Source organism: Penicillium odoratum (genome assembly GCF_028828045.1).
Source record: "Penicillium odoratum strain IBT 22623 chromosome Unknown utg000008l_segment0_segment0, whole genome shotgun sequence".
Classification (NCBI taxonomy): domain Eukaryota; kingdom Fungi; phylum Ascomycota; class Eurotiomycetes; order Eurotiales; family Aspergillaceae; genus Penicillium; species Penicillium odoratum.
The window spans coordinates 2,111,477-2,127,318 of record NW_026643150.1 but is presented as its reverse complement, the minus strand read 5'-3'; the positions used below and the strand labels follow the sequence as shown (position 1 = coordinate 2,127,318).

At 48.7% G+C, this 15,842-nt stretch overlaps 7 protein-coding genes across 7 annotated transcripts; 6 read left to right on the top strand and 1 right to left on the bottom strand.

The window, feature by feature from the left end:
* Window positions 1-583: 583 nt before the first annotated feature.
* Window positions 584-1,412, top strand: N7520_011006 (uncharacterized protein; the record flags this gene model as incomplete). Its single annotated transcript, XM_057144939.1, has 3 exons — window positions 584-690; window positions 778-1,246; window positions 1,278-1,412. 3 exons carry the CDS (start codon window positions 584-586, stop codon window positions 1,410-1,412), a joined length of 711 nt encoding a protein of 236 aa, XP_056990693.1.
* A 458-nt stretch (window positions 1,413-1,870) lies between these two features.
* Window positions 1,871-2,438, bottom strand: N7520_011005 (putative stress response RCI peptide; the record flags this gene model as incomplete). The annotated part of the gene is made up of 2 exons (XM_057144938.1): window positions 1,871-2,295; window positions 2,381-2,438. 2 exons carry the CDS (start codon window positions 2,436-2,438, stop codon window positions 1,871-1,873), a joined length of 483 nt encoding a protein of 160 aa, XP_056990692.1.
* A 1,377-nt stretch (window positions 2,439-3,815) lies between these two features.
* On the top strand, window positions 3,816-5,500 carry N7520_011004 (SH3 domain protein; the record flags this gene model as incomplete). The annotated part of the gene is made up of 3 exons (XM_057144937.1): window positions 3,816-3,904; window positions 3,962-4,045; window positions 4,099-5,500. 3 exons carry the CDS (start codon window positions 3,816-3,818, stop codon window positions 5,498-5,500), a joined length of 1,575 nt encoding a protein of 524 aa, XP_056990691.1.
* Window positions 5,501-6,273: 773 nt separating this feature from the next.
* N7520_011003 (glutathione S-transferase family protein) lies at window positions 6,274-7,202 on the top strand (the record flags this gene model as incomplete). The annotated part of the gene is made up of 3 exons (XM_057144936.1): window positions 6,274-6,426; window positions 6,555-6,896; window positions 6,990-7,202. 3 exons carry the CDS (start codon window positions 6,274-6,276, stop codon window positions 7,200-7,202), a joined length of 708 nt encoding a protein of 235 aa, XP_056990690.1.
* Window positions 7,203-10,253: 3,051 nt separating this feature from the next.
* Window positions 10,254-10,971, top strand: N7520_011002 (actin-binding ADF family protein; the record flags this gene model as incomplete). The annotated part of the gene is made up of 5 exons (XM_057144935.1): window positions 10,254-10,259; window positions 10,327-10,337; window positions 10,407-10,655; window positions 10,724-10,772; window positions 10,837-10,971. 5 exons carry the CDS (start codon window positions 10,254-10,256, stop codon window positions 10,969-10,971), a joined length of 450 nt encoding a protein of 149 aa, XP_056990689.1.
* An 838-nt stretch (window positions 10,972-11,809) lies between these two features.
* On the top strand, window positions 11,810-12,609 carry N7520_011001 (cytochrome c oxidase subunit IV family protein; the record flags this gene model as incomplete). The annotated part of the gene is made up of 3 exons (XM_057144934.1): window positions 11,810-12,059; window positions 12,222-12,415; window positions 12,520-12,609. 3 exons carry the CDS (start codon window positions 11,810-11,812, stop codon window positions 12,607-12,609), a joined length of 534 nt encoding a protein of 177 aa, XP_056990688.1.
* Window positions 12,610-13,805: 1,196 nt separating this feature from the next.
* N7520_011000 (F1F0 ATP synthase subunit beta) lies at window positions 13,806-15,842 on the top strand (the record flags this gene model as incomplete). The annotated part of the gene is made up of 6 exons (XM_057144933.1): window positions 13,806-13,816; window positions 13,909-14,060; window positions 14,200-14,285; window positions 14,349-14,391; window positions 14,527-14,843; window positions 14,910-15,842. The coding sequence occupies 6 exons, from the start codon at window positions 13,806-13,808 to the stop codon at window positions 15,840-15,842; spliced, it is 1,542 nt and encodes a 513-aa protein (XP_056990687.1).

The window sequence follows — 15,842 nt, the reverse complement described above, 5'->3', positions numbered from 1 at the left end:
TTGTGAGTTGGGGTACGACCTGGAGGATTCCGGCAACGGGCAACGGAGGTCCGCTCGGAGCGGGTTGGTTGGGCTTATCAGATGTTTCTGACCGCTTTAGCATTCTACACTGTCCGAGGTCCAAACTTGAAGCCAGTATCTTTTCTTCCAAGGTTTTCCATGCATGATTGAGGCATATACGGTGTCACCTGATGCTGGACCCTGATCGTGCTTCAACAATCTCTCAATATTTGAACTTTGACCTACCCGTCCTACATAAGTTCAGTTAGAATATATAGTTTGCATATTTCGTCTCAAAACTCATGTCTCAACCCCCCACCTCAGCAGCTAATTATCCACCGGATCTTGTTCTATATACCCTTGAAGACACAATCGATGAGTTCTTTACGTCACACACTCCAATAACGCAGGAAGAATGCGACAAATTTGCTGTTTCTCTGTTTGGCAGTCCAGCCAACCCTGTACGTGTACAAGGTTCATTGAGCTACACGGTCACAGCTGGACCCAAAAAATCTAAATTGTTCAATTCCGCTGCGCAAAATCGGATCTAGACACAAGGATTTGAACCGAAATCATCAAATTCATGGACAGCAGCTTGTGCCAGCATGCACTTTCCATGGCCAGCTCGGCACATTATCCCCGCTCTCCATCTATTCAATGGAGAAGCTTTCGGGGGATTTTTTCATCTCAGTACACTTCAACTTCCTGAAGTCATCTGGAGTTCTGTCAGATGCCGGATTGAAACTCTCTAAGACCATAGTGGACTTTGCTTTGTAGGTGGCACCTTACACCAACATTGAATCTAGGTTTTACTCAATTTGTTCTCAAACGTTTAAGGCTCTTTGCATCATCTTGGAAGGCACGACAAAATATCTCTCCAGAGAATACCCTGACTGTCTACACCGATTATGAGGAGAAATTCGAGCTTCTTTCTCGAGTCTTATCTTCCCGTCACGAGGAGAATCTAAACATGGTCCGTGGAGGTCTCAAACTGCTCTTCCTGCCCATCTATCCAATGGTATTACTTCACGGTGATCTTGCTGAAACTAACATTCTTGTGGACCACAACACCAGTCACCTCACTGGTGTGATCGATTGGGCCGAAGCTAAGATATGCCCATTTGGACTTTCTCTATGGGGGCTCGAAAATATCCTGGCCACGATGAATTCGACGGGATGGAATTATCACCCTCATCAGGAAGCTCTTCGGCTTAAATTCTGGCAGACATTTGACGAGGCTGGGGGGGTGTTCAGAAAATGACAAATGGACAATTCAGATTGCAAAAATTGCGGGCTTGTTTCACCAATATGGCTTCGACTGGGGAAATGGTGGAAGAGACCCGAGCAAAGCAGCAACCGTGTCTTTCATGTATCTCGATGCCTTTTGTGCGAAGGAAATTTGTGGGACATGAATTTGCACACCTGTTAAGGATGTATGGATGATAGCAGCGCTATATATTTGTTTTGAATATACCGGTTTCAAAGATGATGGCCTGCTCATATATATACTTTTCATGGTTTCAGGGTTCTGATTCAGTGTTTCAATTGATGAATACGCCCAACTTGGAAAAGTGAGAGTTATTTCTTGACTGCGCATATACATCCTGTCTCAAGTTTAAATGATATAGGTATATTGTGAGTTGGAAGAACATTAACAAATGAAAGACCGGGGAAGTAGCCAAATCTTGATGAAAATTATGATAACAATGGGCCTCAACTGCAAAAAAGTATTTCCTTCGTAAACGTCATAACAATCCTTGTCCTGCACGTAATAGCAAAATACCGTAAAAAACATACTAGGCATCCACGGCAATATTATGGGAGATGCACGGAAAGAACCCATTGTTCATCCGTATCCTTGTTCCTCCCTCTAATCATGGGACTGTATCTTATGATCACCCTGGACGGCCTCAGCATAAGTTGGCGGCGGACGCGTCTCAGCTTGTGGTTGTCCGCTGCTGCTACCTGCATTTGCTTCCTGCTGGGGGCCCGAGGGCTTGGGCTGAGCATTCTGAGGAGCTGGCTGCACTCGAGGGTCTGTAGCTCCGTAGGATCGCTGGGAGGGATGACGGGGAGGCTGGTGTGAGACATAGTAGTAGGTCACTTGACCGTTCTCCAGGTCTCGACGCTGGCTGGAGCCACCGGGGATAGGCTCGTAGGCGACGTCGTCATAGTCTGGCTCTGGGTACTTGAGAATGATATACCAGGCGTGAATGAGACCGGGAATGAAGCCCAGCAGACAGAGGGCGATATTGATGACAGAGTCAGCGGTACAAATCCCTGATTTGACCCACACTGGAATTGGATACATATATTGTCAGCCAACATTTTTTTTTCTCTTGCCTTTCAACTGAATCAGTCGCAAGGGTGGGGTTCTTACCAGCAATAGGCGGGAAGAAGACGGCCAGAATGGCCAAAAAGATATCGGAACTACACATGGCTCCGGGCGGTTATGGTCTATCACTTGCAGTAGTTGAAATGACGTGAAGCAATATGAGATTAAAGGAAACTCTATCACTTGCAGGACTAGAGAATGATGCATTCGATGCAGATGGCGGTAGCCTGGGGATCAGATGACGTTGATCACATGACAGCTCCGGTCCATGGTTTATTGTGGACACCTGAGGTTCATCAATTCCATGGCACTGAGGCATGTAACATAAAGTTTGTATATTGGATATATCGGATTTCTTTCTCTTACTGAAATTTTCGCTCTATCCACTTTCTTGTTTGATATGTCCTTTGCATTGATCAGCAAAACCAAGGTTCGAACTCGTCGTATGCGTCAAAGCGGGGTCCTAGGGTCTACGTATATTTCCATGGTACTGGTACTTTATCTCAGGAAAGCATTGTGGATGCTGTTTTGTACCCGTACTTTATCTTTCCCCCCAACAGGAAATTACTGTCGCACAGTTCGCATGCATAATGTAAGGTCGTCGGAAGATTAATCATCCTTCAGGACTGCAACGAAAAAAAGCTGAATTCCAAAAATTGTGCGCGGGAGGAAGAGATAGCGATCGACGGGTCAACGGGTCCCAAGCGAGGCTGGCCAGTGAAGGATGGTGACCATGCCAGGTACAAACGGGACTAGACACAATTAGATCAGTTACTGCGGAGCCTCGGCAACAATCATCAAATTTGAGACTGAAAAAGAAATCATTCAAGCACTTTGTTATAGCGTGCGAACACTGTATAGTACAGATATGTAAACAAAGTGATTAGGCCAGCCCCTTTTTATCTGATAGGGTGGCTTAGGCCTATTCAGGAATGGATTTACAAATATAAATGGAAATAACGAAAATAATGGAAATGATAAGACGCTGGGGATCGATTCCACGCTAAACTACAAACGAAGCTCAATTCGGGAGTTTCCCGTTTCATCAGTTCGTCTCATCTTGCGCGCGCAAGCCCCTAAACCCCCAGAGAAGCCCAGACCCCCTCAACACAGACTTCCTCTTCTTCTCCTCTCCATTGGCCATTCCATTCGCTTTATTTCTGCCATTCGATTCAATTCGATCTAAAGAGCACCTCCGGGGCTCGATTGATCTTTTCATTCAGCGGGTCTCCGGCATCGTCCGCCCGAAAGCCACTCGTTTACTCCCTTATTTCGCGTTTTCACCTTTCAACCACACAGCTTGAAGAACCGTTCGGACGACCTGGGATCTGTCCTGTTTCATCGCCAAAAATACAATAAAAAAAAATAAGCACGCACCCTGATATCGGAAGAGATATGCGACAGTAAACCTGGGAGATCTCTGACACATTCCGCGGCAACTTTTTTTCTGGGGGACTTTCGAGGAGGATTTCTGCCCGACATGAGTTGTGTTTCCCTCTCAGAGTCGACTGTTTGTCCGGCCTGGAACAGCTCCTCGGTTTCGACCAATTCGACTCAATATGCGGACTTGTGAGTGATGTTGTGTAGCGGAGGAATATAGGGAATACCTGCTGACAAGAAAGTCAGTCCATGGATGGAAAACGTAACAAACATCACCTCCTTTGATCAATCTCTTTCCGACTATGTCTCGTCGACCTATGTGACGTCTAAGTACTTGACCCCTGATCAATGGTAATCGCGAGGATGAGGCTGACGACGCGTAGGTTTGTTGACTCCCTAGGGTGCAAAGGGTTGAATGACAGCGCTTTAAACGACTACTACGCTCAATACACTATTAGTGTTCTCTGCAGTAGCATCATCCAGAGCTCAATTGATGACTGCAGTTTGTCTACCAGTCAATCGGAACCACTATGCGCGGATACGTGCGCGCTTATGGCGACCAGTGAGGAGGAGATTGTCGTCAACACAAACCTCTGCTCGAGTGTCGGCAAGAACTACATGTCACAAATTCGATCCGATTTCACCATCTGCTCGTCACCTGCAGACTCATTGACTGGGAGCTGTGTTGAGGGAGCCGACAACGAGCCTAACAACTGTGGATTCGCCAACAACACCATTGGACTTTGCACTTACTGCGACTCTGAGAGTGACTCATGCTGCACCAAGGCCAATGCCACCACTGTTTGCGAAAACGTTACCATCCCCACATCGACCGCATCTTTACAGCCAGTTGTGACAAGCACCTCAACTGCTGGCGCCGGCGATGGCCATGGGCTCTCGGGGGGTGACATTGCGGGAATTGTGGTCGGCTCCGTTGCAGGAGCGGCTATCTTGATCGGATTAATTGCTTTACTTTTCCTCTGTTGCCGACGCCGCCGCCGCCGTGGGACGCAGGGTGATGCTGTTAGTCTGAATCAGCCCAACCCACAAAGGAAAGGCGTTTCGCTGTCCATGCAGCAAGTGGACAGTCCGACCTCGGCAACGTTTAATCCCGTTCCAGGGGGTCGTGTTGCGCGCATGTCTGCCTTACGTGAAATGCCCAGCTCTTCCCCCGCCCATTCACGTACATCTGGTGCGATGTTCACAGCAAAGTACAGCGATACATCGGACTCGGAAGGTATGGGTGCTAGCCCGGGAGCCATGTCCAAGAGAATACCCCCGGTAACGGGAAAGCGTCATGGCTCGCTTTCGAGTAGCTCTGCTCTGGCTGGACTGGACAGTGATAGCTCACCGCGTTCTGGAACTGTTGGTCAATACTCTTCCCCTGAAGGTGTGACCAGCGGCCAGTCTGAGCAGCTGTCTTATTTCCGTGACTACTACTCGCAAGATGATATCCATGCTGGCGATCAGGTAGCTGTTCTCTGGGCCTATTCTCCGCGGGCGGGTGATGAGTTTGAATTGGAACGGGGTGAGATGCTGAAGGTAATCGGCATCTGGGATGATGGCTGGGCCACAGGTGTGCGCATTCATGAACGCGCCGAAGATTTTGATATTCGCCATCGTGAGCAGCGTGACAGTGGTGTTTCCCATGGCTCGCATCGTCGAGGCCCATCACCGACGCCTTCTGGCGAGATCAAGGCTTTCCCCTTGGTCTGCATCTGTCTTCCACAGCACTGGCACAAGATAATTGATGGCAGTTTGCAAGAGGAAGAAGATGAGTCTTGAGCTCTGGGGAAGTATAACCCATCGTTTCATGCAAATTTAACGCCTTGACGACAGCGTCTGCATCATTCTCTTGCGTCGTGCCAGCATTGTGCAAAGTTGTTGACCCGTACTTTTTACTCAGGCTGGCCGAGTCCCTCACCCCCTTTCCCCTCATGACCCGGCCATATTGGTCGCGTCGATACTTCGTGGCATGATTGTGTTCCTTTTTTTATTCGTATTCTATATACCCCCCATTTTATGACGATCGATCTGCTCGTCTCTTTCCTTCTATTATCCCCATATCTTTTGCTTGTGATTTCATCGATTCCTGGGGAACCGGACGCTGGCGCAACAAGCAAGATCACGCAATACGGCCTTGATCTCGGGTTGTCTTCTTATGTGCATCCGGGTCGGTAGATGTACGAGCTAGATCATGCCGTCCACTTTCGCGGTTCTATTTTCTTGTGGTCTGAGTATATCGGATACAAAAATTTGCACGCATTGATGTATGTACATAATTAGACTCGAATCCGTTTCAAAAGTTGGCCTTGAACAAAACACGTGCAGTGTAAACGAGTTCCATGGTTTCTCACCCCAAATCCCGATTTCTCCACATTCTCATTAGTCTTTATCCGTCGGGGATATCGGGATTGACTCCATTGGGGTTTTACTAATCTAAAATGCCCCTCCGGATTTCGCGATAGCATAAGTAATGGCGTCTTCTCCACTTAATTGCTCATTACTTTGATCATTTTTTGAATCACTTTTACTCTTTACTCAGTTACCAAGTCATCATGTCCGCTCCTAAAATCATCCTATACACCAACCACCTTTGCCCGTGGGCTCACCGCGCCCACATCGCACTCAAGGAATCTGGCCTCGACTACGAGGAAGTGATTATTGACCTCGACACACCCCGTGAGCCCTGGTACCTGGAAATCAACCCAGTAAGTCATTCTCTATGCCACTCTGTGCCGTTCAAGACTCAATGGCACTAGCTCTGCCATTCTCTACACCCCGCAGAAGCATAACAAGAAATTCAAACTAGTTGACTAATGTGAGATTTCTTCTATAGCGCGGCCAAGTCCCCACTCTCTCATACAATGGCAATATCATCGCTGAATCCGGTATTATTGCCCAATTCATCGCTGACGCCCACCCCTCCACCCTCCTCCCTCCGTCAGGCACCGCCGAGAACGCCCTAGTCCGCGCTCGTATCTCCTTCCTCGTCGACTCTTTCTTCAACAAGGTCGTCCCCCACTTCCTTGCTAGCATCCGCTCCGCCTCCGAGGAAGAGCGCGATGCCGCCGCACAAGCACTGGCTGCTGCCGCTGCGAAGGAAATCGAGCCTCTTCTCGCAGAGACCGATGGCAAGGGACCGTTCTTTGGAGGAAACGAGAAGATAACATTGGCTGAGGTATGTCGCCAACCTTCTCATGTATATGTGGGGCACTGTGTTCTATCGCATGGTACTCTCAGATGAAAGTTTCGTTACTGACTAGCATCCCAGGTCCAATCTGGATCCTTCCTTCTCCGTATCTTGGGCTTCACTAAGCCTGAGCATGGATTGGTCAGTAAGAATCTGCCTGCCCTGTTGGAGGCCCAGGCACCACGATTCAAGCGCTGGGCTGAGGCTACAGCGCAGCAGGAGAGTGTCAACTTTATCTTTGATTTGAAGACTGTTGCGGACCGGATGCGTTCTCGGTATGCGCCTAAGAACTAGATGTAAATAGACAACTATTTTCGATCTGATGAATGCTAGATGCGTATCACTTTCCGCTGTGGAGTGTTTTTAACGTCAGTAACGCTCCAAAGTTGTTTTGGCAAGATTTTATAAATATCCGGAGAATTTAGGCAGGCACCTTACATCGATGAAGATCCAATAATCCAGGTATGACGTGTCATGTGTTCGACATACATGCTTTTTGTCAGCCCTTCCTTGCCGCGTTGCAGTTGTTGGTATACCTTTTTGGGGGTTTGCTTCCTAAGCTACTTACTAAAACCGAGGCTTTATCATATCTTGAAATTCATTTGCCCAAATTCCCGCCAAATGTCGAAAAGTCAGCAACTAGAAGTGCAATGGCAACAATTCAAAAGACAGGAGAATTGACGTATGTCTTCAAAAGAGCATATCTCGAGATCAAGGATAATACACTAGAAATATTGATAAACTCTATTGTTTGAGTCTTCACTGTCAAATTAGCATCCCACGTTTTGGACCTGGAGCTCTCAATAGACTGTTTCCCTCTTGAAATTATCCACTTGACACTCATTCGACTTGACATACAGTCGCTGACTGAATTTCGACGCGTCAACAAAGAAGCGAAACTGGCCACAGACTCGATCCCGCAATTAAACCTATCCTTGCTCATGCATCGGCCCTAATCCGTGGGAGCCTCAACATAGGAACTGCAGGATTCTTTTCATGACAGAACTTCTACAAGTAAATATCTACAGCGGAATGTGACTGCTGTGGTGTCTTTGGTGGATACCTGGTAACCTGTCGCCACGTTTGCTTTTCAATTTTTAACGAAAAATCACATTATCTTCCTCGGTCACGGAAAGTTGCAATTAGGAATTTTGGCCTAAACAAATTGCAAGTCTATCTTGTTTGAAAAGCTTCCCTGGTCGCAATTCGCTCCGGGGAATTAAATGCCGACACAGAGCTTTTACTCGATTATTCTGTTGCACAACAAACTGGGATCGTCTTGCATGGGTCTATCAGCTCCATGGAAAGATAGGTATTGTGAACAGCTGCTAAAAAGCTAGAGGCATAGAATACAAGATTGCCTCTTTTGAGAACAGATGGAACAAGGATACGGCGACTTAGATCTGAAAATATTTTTGATAGACTCAATTATAATCCTAGGCGGTTCATGGGCATGATTCGCGCTCCATTCTTGACTTTTCGAACTGCATCCCCAATATGAGGCTTCAGTGTAAAATCGCCTGTGCACCACATCACTATTGTCGACCAATCCATTGGCGATGAGGGTATACGTTGGATACTTTCAAGGGTCAAATGATGGAATGTGGGGAATTGGAGAGGAGACGTATTCCCCGGGTGAGTTGACGAAAGCCTCATATGTACTATTTAGGAATTTGCTTGATGAACATTGCTTCCAAAAGTTCTTCTAGGCGACTGAAAATATGTTTAGGGATCCTTTAATACCACATCCCAAACTCTTATGCACGAAAATGCTGGCGCTGAAGACGTTGAGGTCTCAACATGGAGGTATACCTCGACTGCATACAATAGGAGCCCGACAGTGGATGGAGATATCAATCGATTTGATTTTCTCATTCGTGATTCAAAGGCTACTTTGATCGATTTCGACACAGCTCTGAAATTGTATGAACGTGATTTGCTTCTGCAGGAGTCTGAAACCTCAAGTGTATGTCTGAAGGATTTCTCAGGCAGAGGAGATGAAGGTCTTGAAAATGTGCAAGGCTGGCACCATGGCTTGGTTCTGGCATACCCTCTGTCTCCTCTCGGCTTTCTGTGAACTATTGCAGCCCTGGAGGTCTTCTTGCTACGTCTTCTCAGGACCAAAAGTGCTCAAGTCACTTTGATTATTAAAGGGTTGAGCATAATGTGTCGTGTGTGGGATAGATATGATTTGAATGATATTATGTTCATCACAATATTATAGGGAATTCTTAGATGTTATGAGAGCCATGCAAATCGAAGAGACTAGACTAGTCGAGCCTCGCCTATTTGAATGCTTATTTCCATTTAATACATGAAATGAAGGGATCAAATTAGTATTATCGACCTCTATTAGTAGTGCTTACTTTAAACCTTGCACTAAACAATCATGCAGAATGGCTAGATTAATTTATGGTATTAGAAGACTCTGAAGTAAGGGACAGGCTTTTAATATTCTCTCCTTCTAGGGGCCCAACTGTATCAAAATAATCAATGATGGTTTATATGCAATCCAGCTGGGTGGAACAAGTGGAGGGGCAGAGTGACGTATTAGGACCGCCAGTTCCATGGTCGAGGGCCCAATTCCAAATATAGCCTATCAGAGTATTGGATGAGATAAATTGTTACAGGAAAGGGGCGCGAAGCCAGGAGAAAGACGCAAACAAATGGCAATAAGTTTACATCTCGATCAGGAGAGGTCTGAAGGGATCGAAGTATCAAGGCCCAGGGGGAAGAAGCCATGTGACCCAGTATCGTGGCTCCGCGGCAAGAAAGATAGTGATTTTGTGAGGCTGCCCAACACCACTGCGCAGTAAATGTGGATTCATGCGCTGCATAATGTCATGCAGGCCTCATGCTCAGTGGTGTGATCTTCGATTACCCTACTGATTGCTGTCAGAGCTATGTTATAGGACTTGAGAGACCAGGTCACTAGGCTGCCAACATTTCAAATGGATGCCTGATACATGACTATTATAAATTGATAGAAGGCATTTGAATTTAAAATGATCACCAGAACCCTCGAAATCCATTTCTTCCCATATTTCATAGTCAAAACTGTTGTTTATCAACAAAAAGGGTGCCCAGAATCACGTGCAGTCGCCCCCCCACTATCGCAACACCTGGGCAACAACCCCTCCGCCTCATCAACCCCATCACATTGCCCCGTGAGTTACCCCATTCTCTTTGACCTTTGTAAGTCTGCAGTGGTATCACCAAAAAGTGGATCAATTCAGATTTGGAAGGATGAACCTTTCTCTATTCACAGCTCAGCCACTGACATCGTCTGTCCACTCTAGGTGACCCGTCATCTCCCCTTTTTTTGCCTTCTCATCTATCGCAATCATGTCGGTTCGTATACCCAATCAGTTTCCGGTTAGACCTATCTGCTTTCAATGCTAACAATATCCTTGTCTAGCTCGCATCTGGGTACGATGAAACTCGCCAATGACCCCCCCCCCCCCCCGTTTCCCCTCCGTATTAACTTTCGCCCCACAGAGTTTCGATCACTGATGAGTGCATCACGGAGTTCAACAACTTCCGCATGAGCCACGGCAAGACCAAGTACATCATCTTCAAGATCTCCGACGACAAGAAGACTGTTGTCGTGGACAAAGTTGGCAGCGAGCAGGACTACGAGGCCTTCCGCACTGAGCTTGAGAACATCAAGGATGCCAACGGCACACCCCTGCCTCGTTACGCCGTGTATGATGTCGAATACGACCTCGGTAGTTCTGAGGGCAAGCGGTATGTTTCCCCTTTCTTTGAGCCTATTTCGTCTCATAACGGTCGCTGACTGTCTTCTCGTTACATAGGAGCAAGATCATCTTCATCTCCTGGGTTCCTCAGAACACCAATCTGCGGGTATGTCACCGGATTCTTCTTGCATTTGCAACCTATACATGATTACCCGTTAACACCTGTGCAGTGGTCCATGATCTACGCCTCCACCCGTGAGAACCTCAAGAATGCACTCAACATCGCCAGCTCTATCCACGCTGATGACAAGGGCGACATCGAGTGGAAGGCCGTTCTGGCCCACGCCAGCGGTGGCAAGGCTTAATAAAAGGCTCCGGCTGGGTCCGGGCCATGCGATCGGTAGGGGTTTCAATTGAGCCCCAGATGCGCCACGGCATACACCCTTTCCTTCTCTCTGCACAATTCTCGTCATTCTCCTAGTTGCAATCTCAAGACCATTACGACTTGGCGACTTTTTATTCGCGGGCCATGATTGTAATTTCTTTTTGTTGATCTCCTGAGCGGTTTTTATGCCTGCTGACATGGCCGTTGTTCGAACCGAGCTCTGCTTCCTGTGGTATAGAAAGAAGGCGGGTGGCTATGGGCAGAAAATTCGGTCTTTCGGGTGGTTTCGTTGTAGAGTATTCAAGCAATTTGACCACCACTTTTATTTCTTATCTGTCTTTCCAAGTACAATTATGGATATCATGGTACTTACTAGTGGCTATGGCGATCTTGATAGATCTTAGTGGGAGTCGTACCTGGTGGTAGCACCATGGAAAAATAAAATGCATTATGTCCTACGGATCGGAATCTATTTCCAACGTTCTGTTGATTCTTGACAGAAGATCTTATAGAGATCATAGAGAGACGGGCGTCATGAGCGAATGAGTCCGACAGTCTTTAATCAGCCGAAGACCGGGTGTGGCCGCAGCGGCCCAATCAGAGGACAGCTAAACCCAGAACAGCGCTAGTCCGGATTCTCGTCTTTCCACCTCAAACCACAAGAACAACTTCAGTCCTTCGCCAACCCACACCACCCCTCCACTCTCTCCCCCAGTCGAGTCTTCCGCGGTCCCAGACTCAACCGACCCCGGTCCATCAACTCCACTACCAATTGACCAATTTTCGACGTGGTGCTGCCACCTCCCACCTTCCGCACAATGTTTCTTCGCTCCATCGCTCGCGCCGTCCCTCGCGGCCAGGCCTCCATCCGCGCTGGTCCCATTGCCTCCTTGAACGTCATGCAGACTCGCTTTGCTTCTGAACATGCCATCGCCAACCCTACTCTTGCCAGCATTGAGAAGCGCTGGGAGGGTATGCCCCCTCAGGAGCAGGCTGAGCTCTGGATGTCCCTCCGCGACCGCATGAAGGTCGACTGGCACCAGATGACCCTTCAGGAGAAGAAGGCCGGTATGTACTGTCTTGCGAATATCCCAGATCGATTTTTCCCCATCGATTTACGTCAATCCTACGACTTCCGAGGAGGGACCTCACCTCCCCCGGTTTCCCCCCGACATCATACGACTTTTTTATATGGTAACAGGACTCAATACTAATGTATATTTCATATAGCCTACTGGATTGCTTTCGGTCCCCACGGTCCCCGTGCCCAGGCCCCCAAGGGTGAGGGCTGGAAGATCCTCTTCAAGGTGACCCAGCTCACCCTCGTTTCCTTCGCTATCTTCTACGCCATCCACCTCTTCGCCAAGCCCCAGCCCAAGACCATGTCCAAGGAGTGGCAGGAGGCCTCCAACGAGTACGCTCTGGTATGTATTCAAATCTGCAGGCATCTGGTCTGACCGGATGGCCTGGATCCCCTTTTGATATCCGCCGATCAGGACGCTGACTTTTATCCTTTCTTTTCTTCTAGTCCGAGAAGATGAACCCCATCCACGGTATCAGCAAGCCCGGTTACGAGGGCAAGGGCTTCGTCCAGAGCGCCCCTGCCGAGAAGTCATAAATGGGCTTATCGCCTGATGGAGGATGAACAGCGTTCAGATGTCAGCGTCGGACAAGGCACACGGAGCTCTAGGGGTACTGGAGTCCCGAGCTACAGTGCTTGTGATGCTAGCGATTGTCTCCTCGATGGATGACACGCTTCTCTCCCGACGTTGAACTGAGTGAGCTGCTCACCTTGCTTTTTTCTTTTATCGTTTTGGTCGACCAGCATCTAAAAATGCGTGTATCCCGTACTTGTGCTATAATCAATGTATCTCTTTTGTAGCCATAGAGAAATATGTTGGATTCCTTTCTTATTCACTAGTTCCATTTCGTTGTTCTCCATCGCATTGACCTTGGCCCCAATGCACCTCTTAACAGGTCATGGCGTTGAGCGCCCGGAGCGTTTCGGAACCTGCAGAGCTGGTGCGGAGAACCCCTGTCCATGTGTGCCGTCTGATCCATTGCGGTCTGTCTAGCATGAAAATCGGGTAAAGAATGATGGGGGAAATTGAAATTAAATTAGAACTAGATTTTCTATGGCCTATAATTTTTACATACATGGTATATCAGAAGGGGTTGGTTTATTAAAGGTTCTCATACCATTCGGAAGGGAATGGGTGAGGACTCCGGGACTACACGTCAGAGATTTCCACCGGGGAAGCTCCTGCAGGGGGAAGCTTGTTGGGAGCAACCACCACAAATAACCGGGGGATAATTGATGAGGGAGACTGTTGGTTTTGATTTTATATTGAAAATCATGTGAAGCTTTTATAGAAAAAAAAAACAATTCAAGATTATGTAGTTAGTTTACTCCAGAGCAAGCTTGACCCTGCTTTCGGATGCCAAGCCGGTCGATGCAGCCAGTGTGCGAATTCCCTAGCAACGGGGCAGCGGAAGGGCAAAGAACCATAACTAACAACTTATCACCAAAAGTATGGAAGATCATTATACCCAAAGAACGAAAATAAAATTGAATATTATAAGAATATCATGAGTTTCAAAACAATACATACTTAGATATGTAAATCAAATAAAAAGCAAATTCCCGTTGTCGGTTCATCACGGGACCATCGGCAAAACCGCCCCGGAAAGGCTAAGGGCGCCCAGTTCCCGTGCGAGTCCACCAAACCTCTTCCCATTCCTCTTCTTCCCTCTTTTCCTCCATCCACACCCTTCACACCCTTTAATACCACCTCGCTCTTCAACACCATCATAATGTTCAAGAGGTATGTCAACGCCAATTTCGATTTCTTATTCATCACCTGCGACCATTTTTTATCAACATTAAGAAAATTTCGTTTCCTAACGCGTTTCTTAGCGGTCTCGCCCGGACCTTCGGGAGGGCTGCCTTCGCCCGGCCGACCCCCGTCGCCCGCCGCTCCAATGCCCTTCCTGCCCTTGCCCGCTACGCCAGCACCGAGGCTCTCCAGACCGGAAAGGTTCACCAGGTCATTGGTGCCGTCGTTGACGGTACGTTGCTCAACTCCCTGGACGGATCGGGGTATCGCGAAAATCTTTTCCTGGGCCCCAATCCATCCCTAGAACCATCGCAATCGATCTCAATCGTCTCTCCTGATCATATTCTGACTTGCTACGTGCGATTCAACAGTGAAGTTCGACGGTGACAAGCTCCCTGCCATTCTTAACGCCATTACCACCACCAACAACGGCCAGAAGCTCGTTCTGGAGGTTGCTGTACGTGCTTCGTGATTGGACAACCCCCTTCGACCATTCCAACATACTAATCCTGGCCTTTAGCAACATCTGGGTGAGAATGTCGTCCGTACCATTGCCATGGACGGTAAGCTTACCCCTTCCAATCCGCCATATCCCCCTGTTGGGCCACCGTGTTGTCCCTTTTCAGCCGAAAGGGGGACCCACACCCCGGCCCGACAACCTTTTCTCCATTGAGAGCATTATCACTAACGCCCTTTAGGTACTGAGGGTCTCTCCCGTGGTGTCTCTGCTCAGGACACTGGTGCCCCCATCAAGGTCCCCGTCGGTGCCGGCACCCTTGGCCGTATCATCAACGTTACTGGTGACCCCATTGACGAGCGTGGTCCCATCAAGGCCACCAAGTTCCTCCCCATTCACGCCGAGCCTCCTGCTTTCACCGACCAGTCCACCTCCGCCGAGATTCTGGTCACCGGTATCAAGGTCGTCGATCTGCTTGCCCCCTACGCCCGTGGTGGTAAGATTGGTCTCTTCGGTGGTGCCGGTGTCGGTAAGACTGTCTTCATTCAGGAGCTGATTGTATGTTTACCTCAATTGCACACCCAAATTGATTTCAGAGAGGATGATTTGCTAATTTGGTTCTAGAACAACATTGCCAAGGCCCACGGTGGTTACTCTGTCTTCTGTGGTGTCGGTGAGCGTACCCGTGAGGGTAACGATCTGTACCACGAGATGCAGGAGACTGGTGTCATCAACCTTGAGGGTGATTCCAAGGTCGCTCTTGTCTTCGGTCAGATGAACGAGCCCCCAGGAGCCCGTGCCCGTGTTGCCCTGACTGGTCTCACCATTGCCGAGTACTTCCGTGACGAGGAGGGTCAGGATGTGCTGCTCTTCATTGACAACATTTTCCGTTTCACCCAGGCCGGTTCCGAGGTGTCCGCCCTTCTCGGACGTATTCCCTCCGCTGTCGGTTACCAGCCCACTCTGGCCGTCGACATGGGTGGTATGCAGGAGCGTATTACCACCACCCACAAGGGTTCCATTACCTCCGTCCAGGCCGTCTACGTGCCCGCTGACGATTTGACTGACCCTGCCCCCGCCACCACCTTCGCCCACTTGGACGCCACCACTGTGTTGTCCCGTGGTATCTCCGAGTTGGGTATCTACCCCGCTGTCGACCCCCTCGACTCCAAGTCCCGTATGCTTGACCCCCGTATCATCGGTCAGGACCACTACGACACCGCCAGCCGTGTCCAGCAGATGCTCCAGGAGTACAAGTCTCTCCAGGATATTATTGCCATTCTGGGTATGGACGAGCTGTCTGAGGCTGACAAGCTTACCGTCGAGCGTGCCCGTAAGCTCCAGCGTTTCCTGTCCCAGCCCTTCGCTGTCGCCCAGGTTTTCACTGGTATCGAGGGTACCCTTGTTGACCTTAAGGACACCATCCGTTCCTTCAAGGCCATCATCAACGGTGAGGGTGACGATCTGCCTGAGAACGCCTTCTACATGGTTGGCGACTTCGAGTCTGCTCGCGCTAAGGGTGAGAAGATTTTGGCTGAGCTTGAGGGCTCTGCTTAG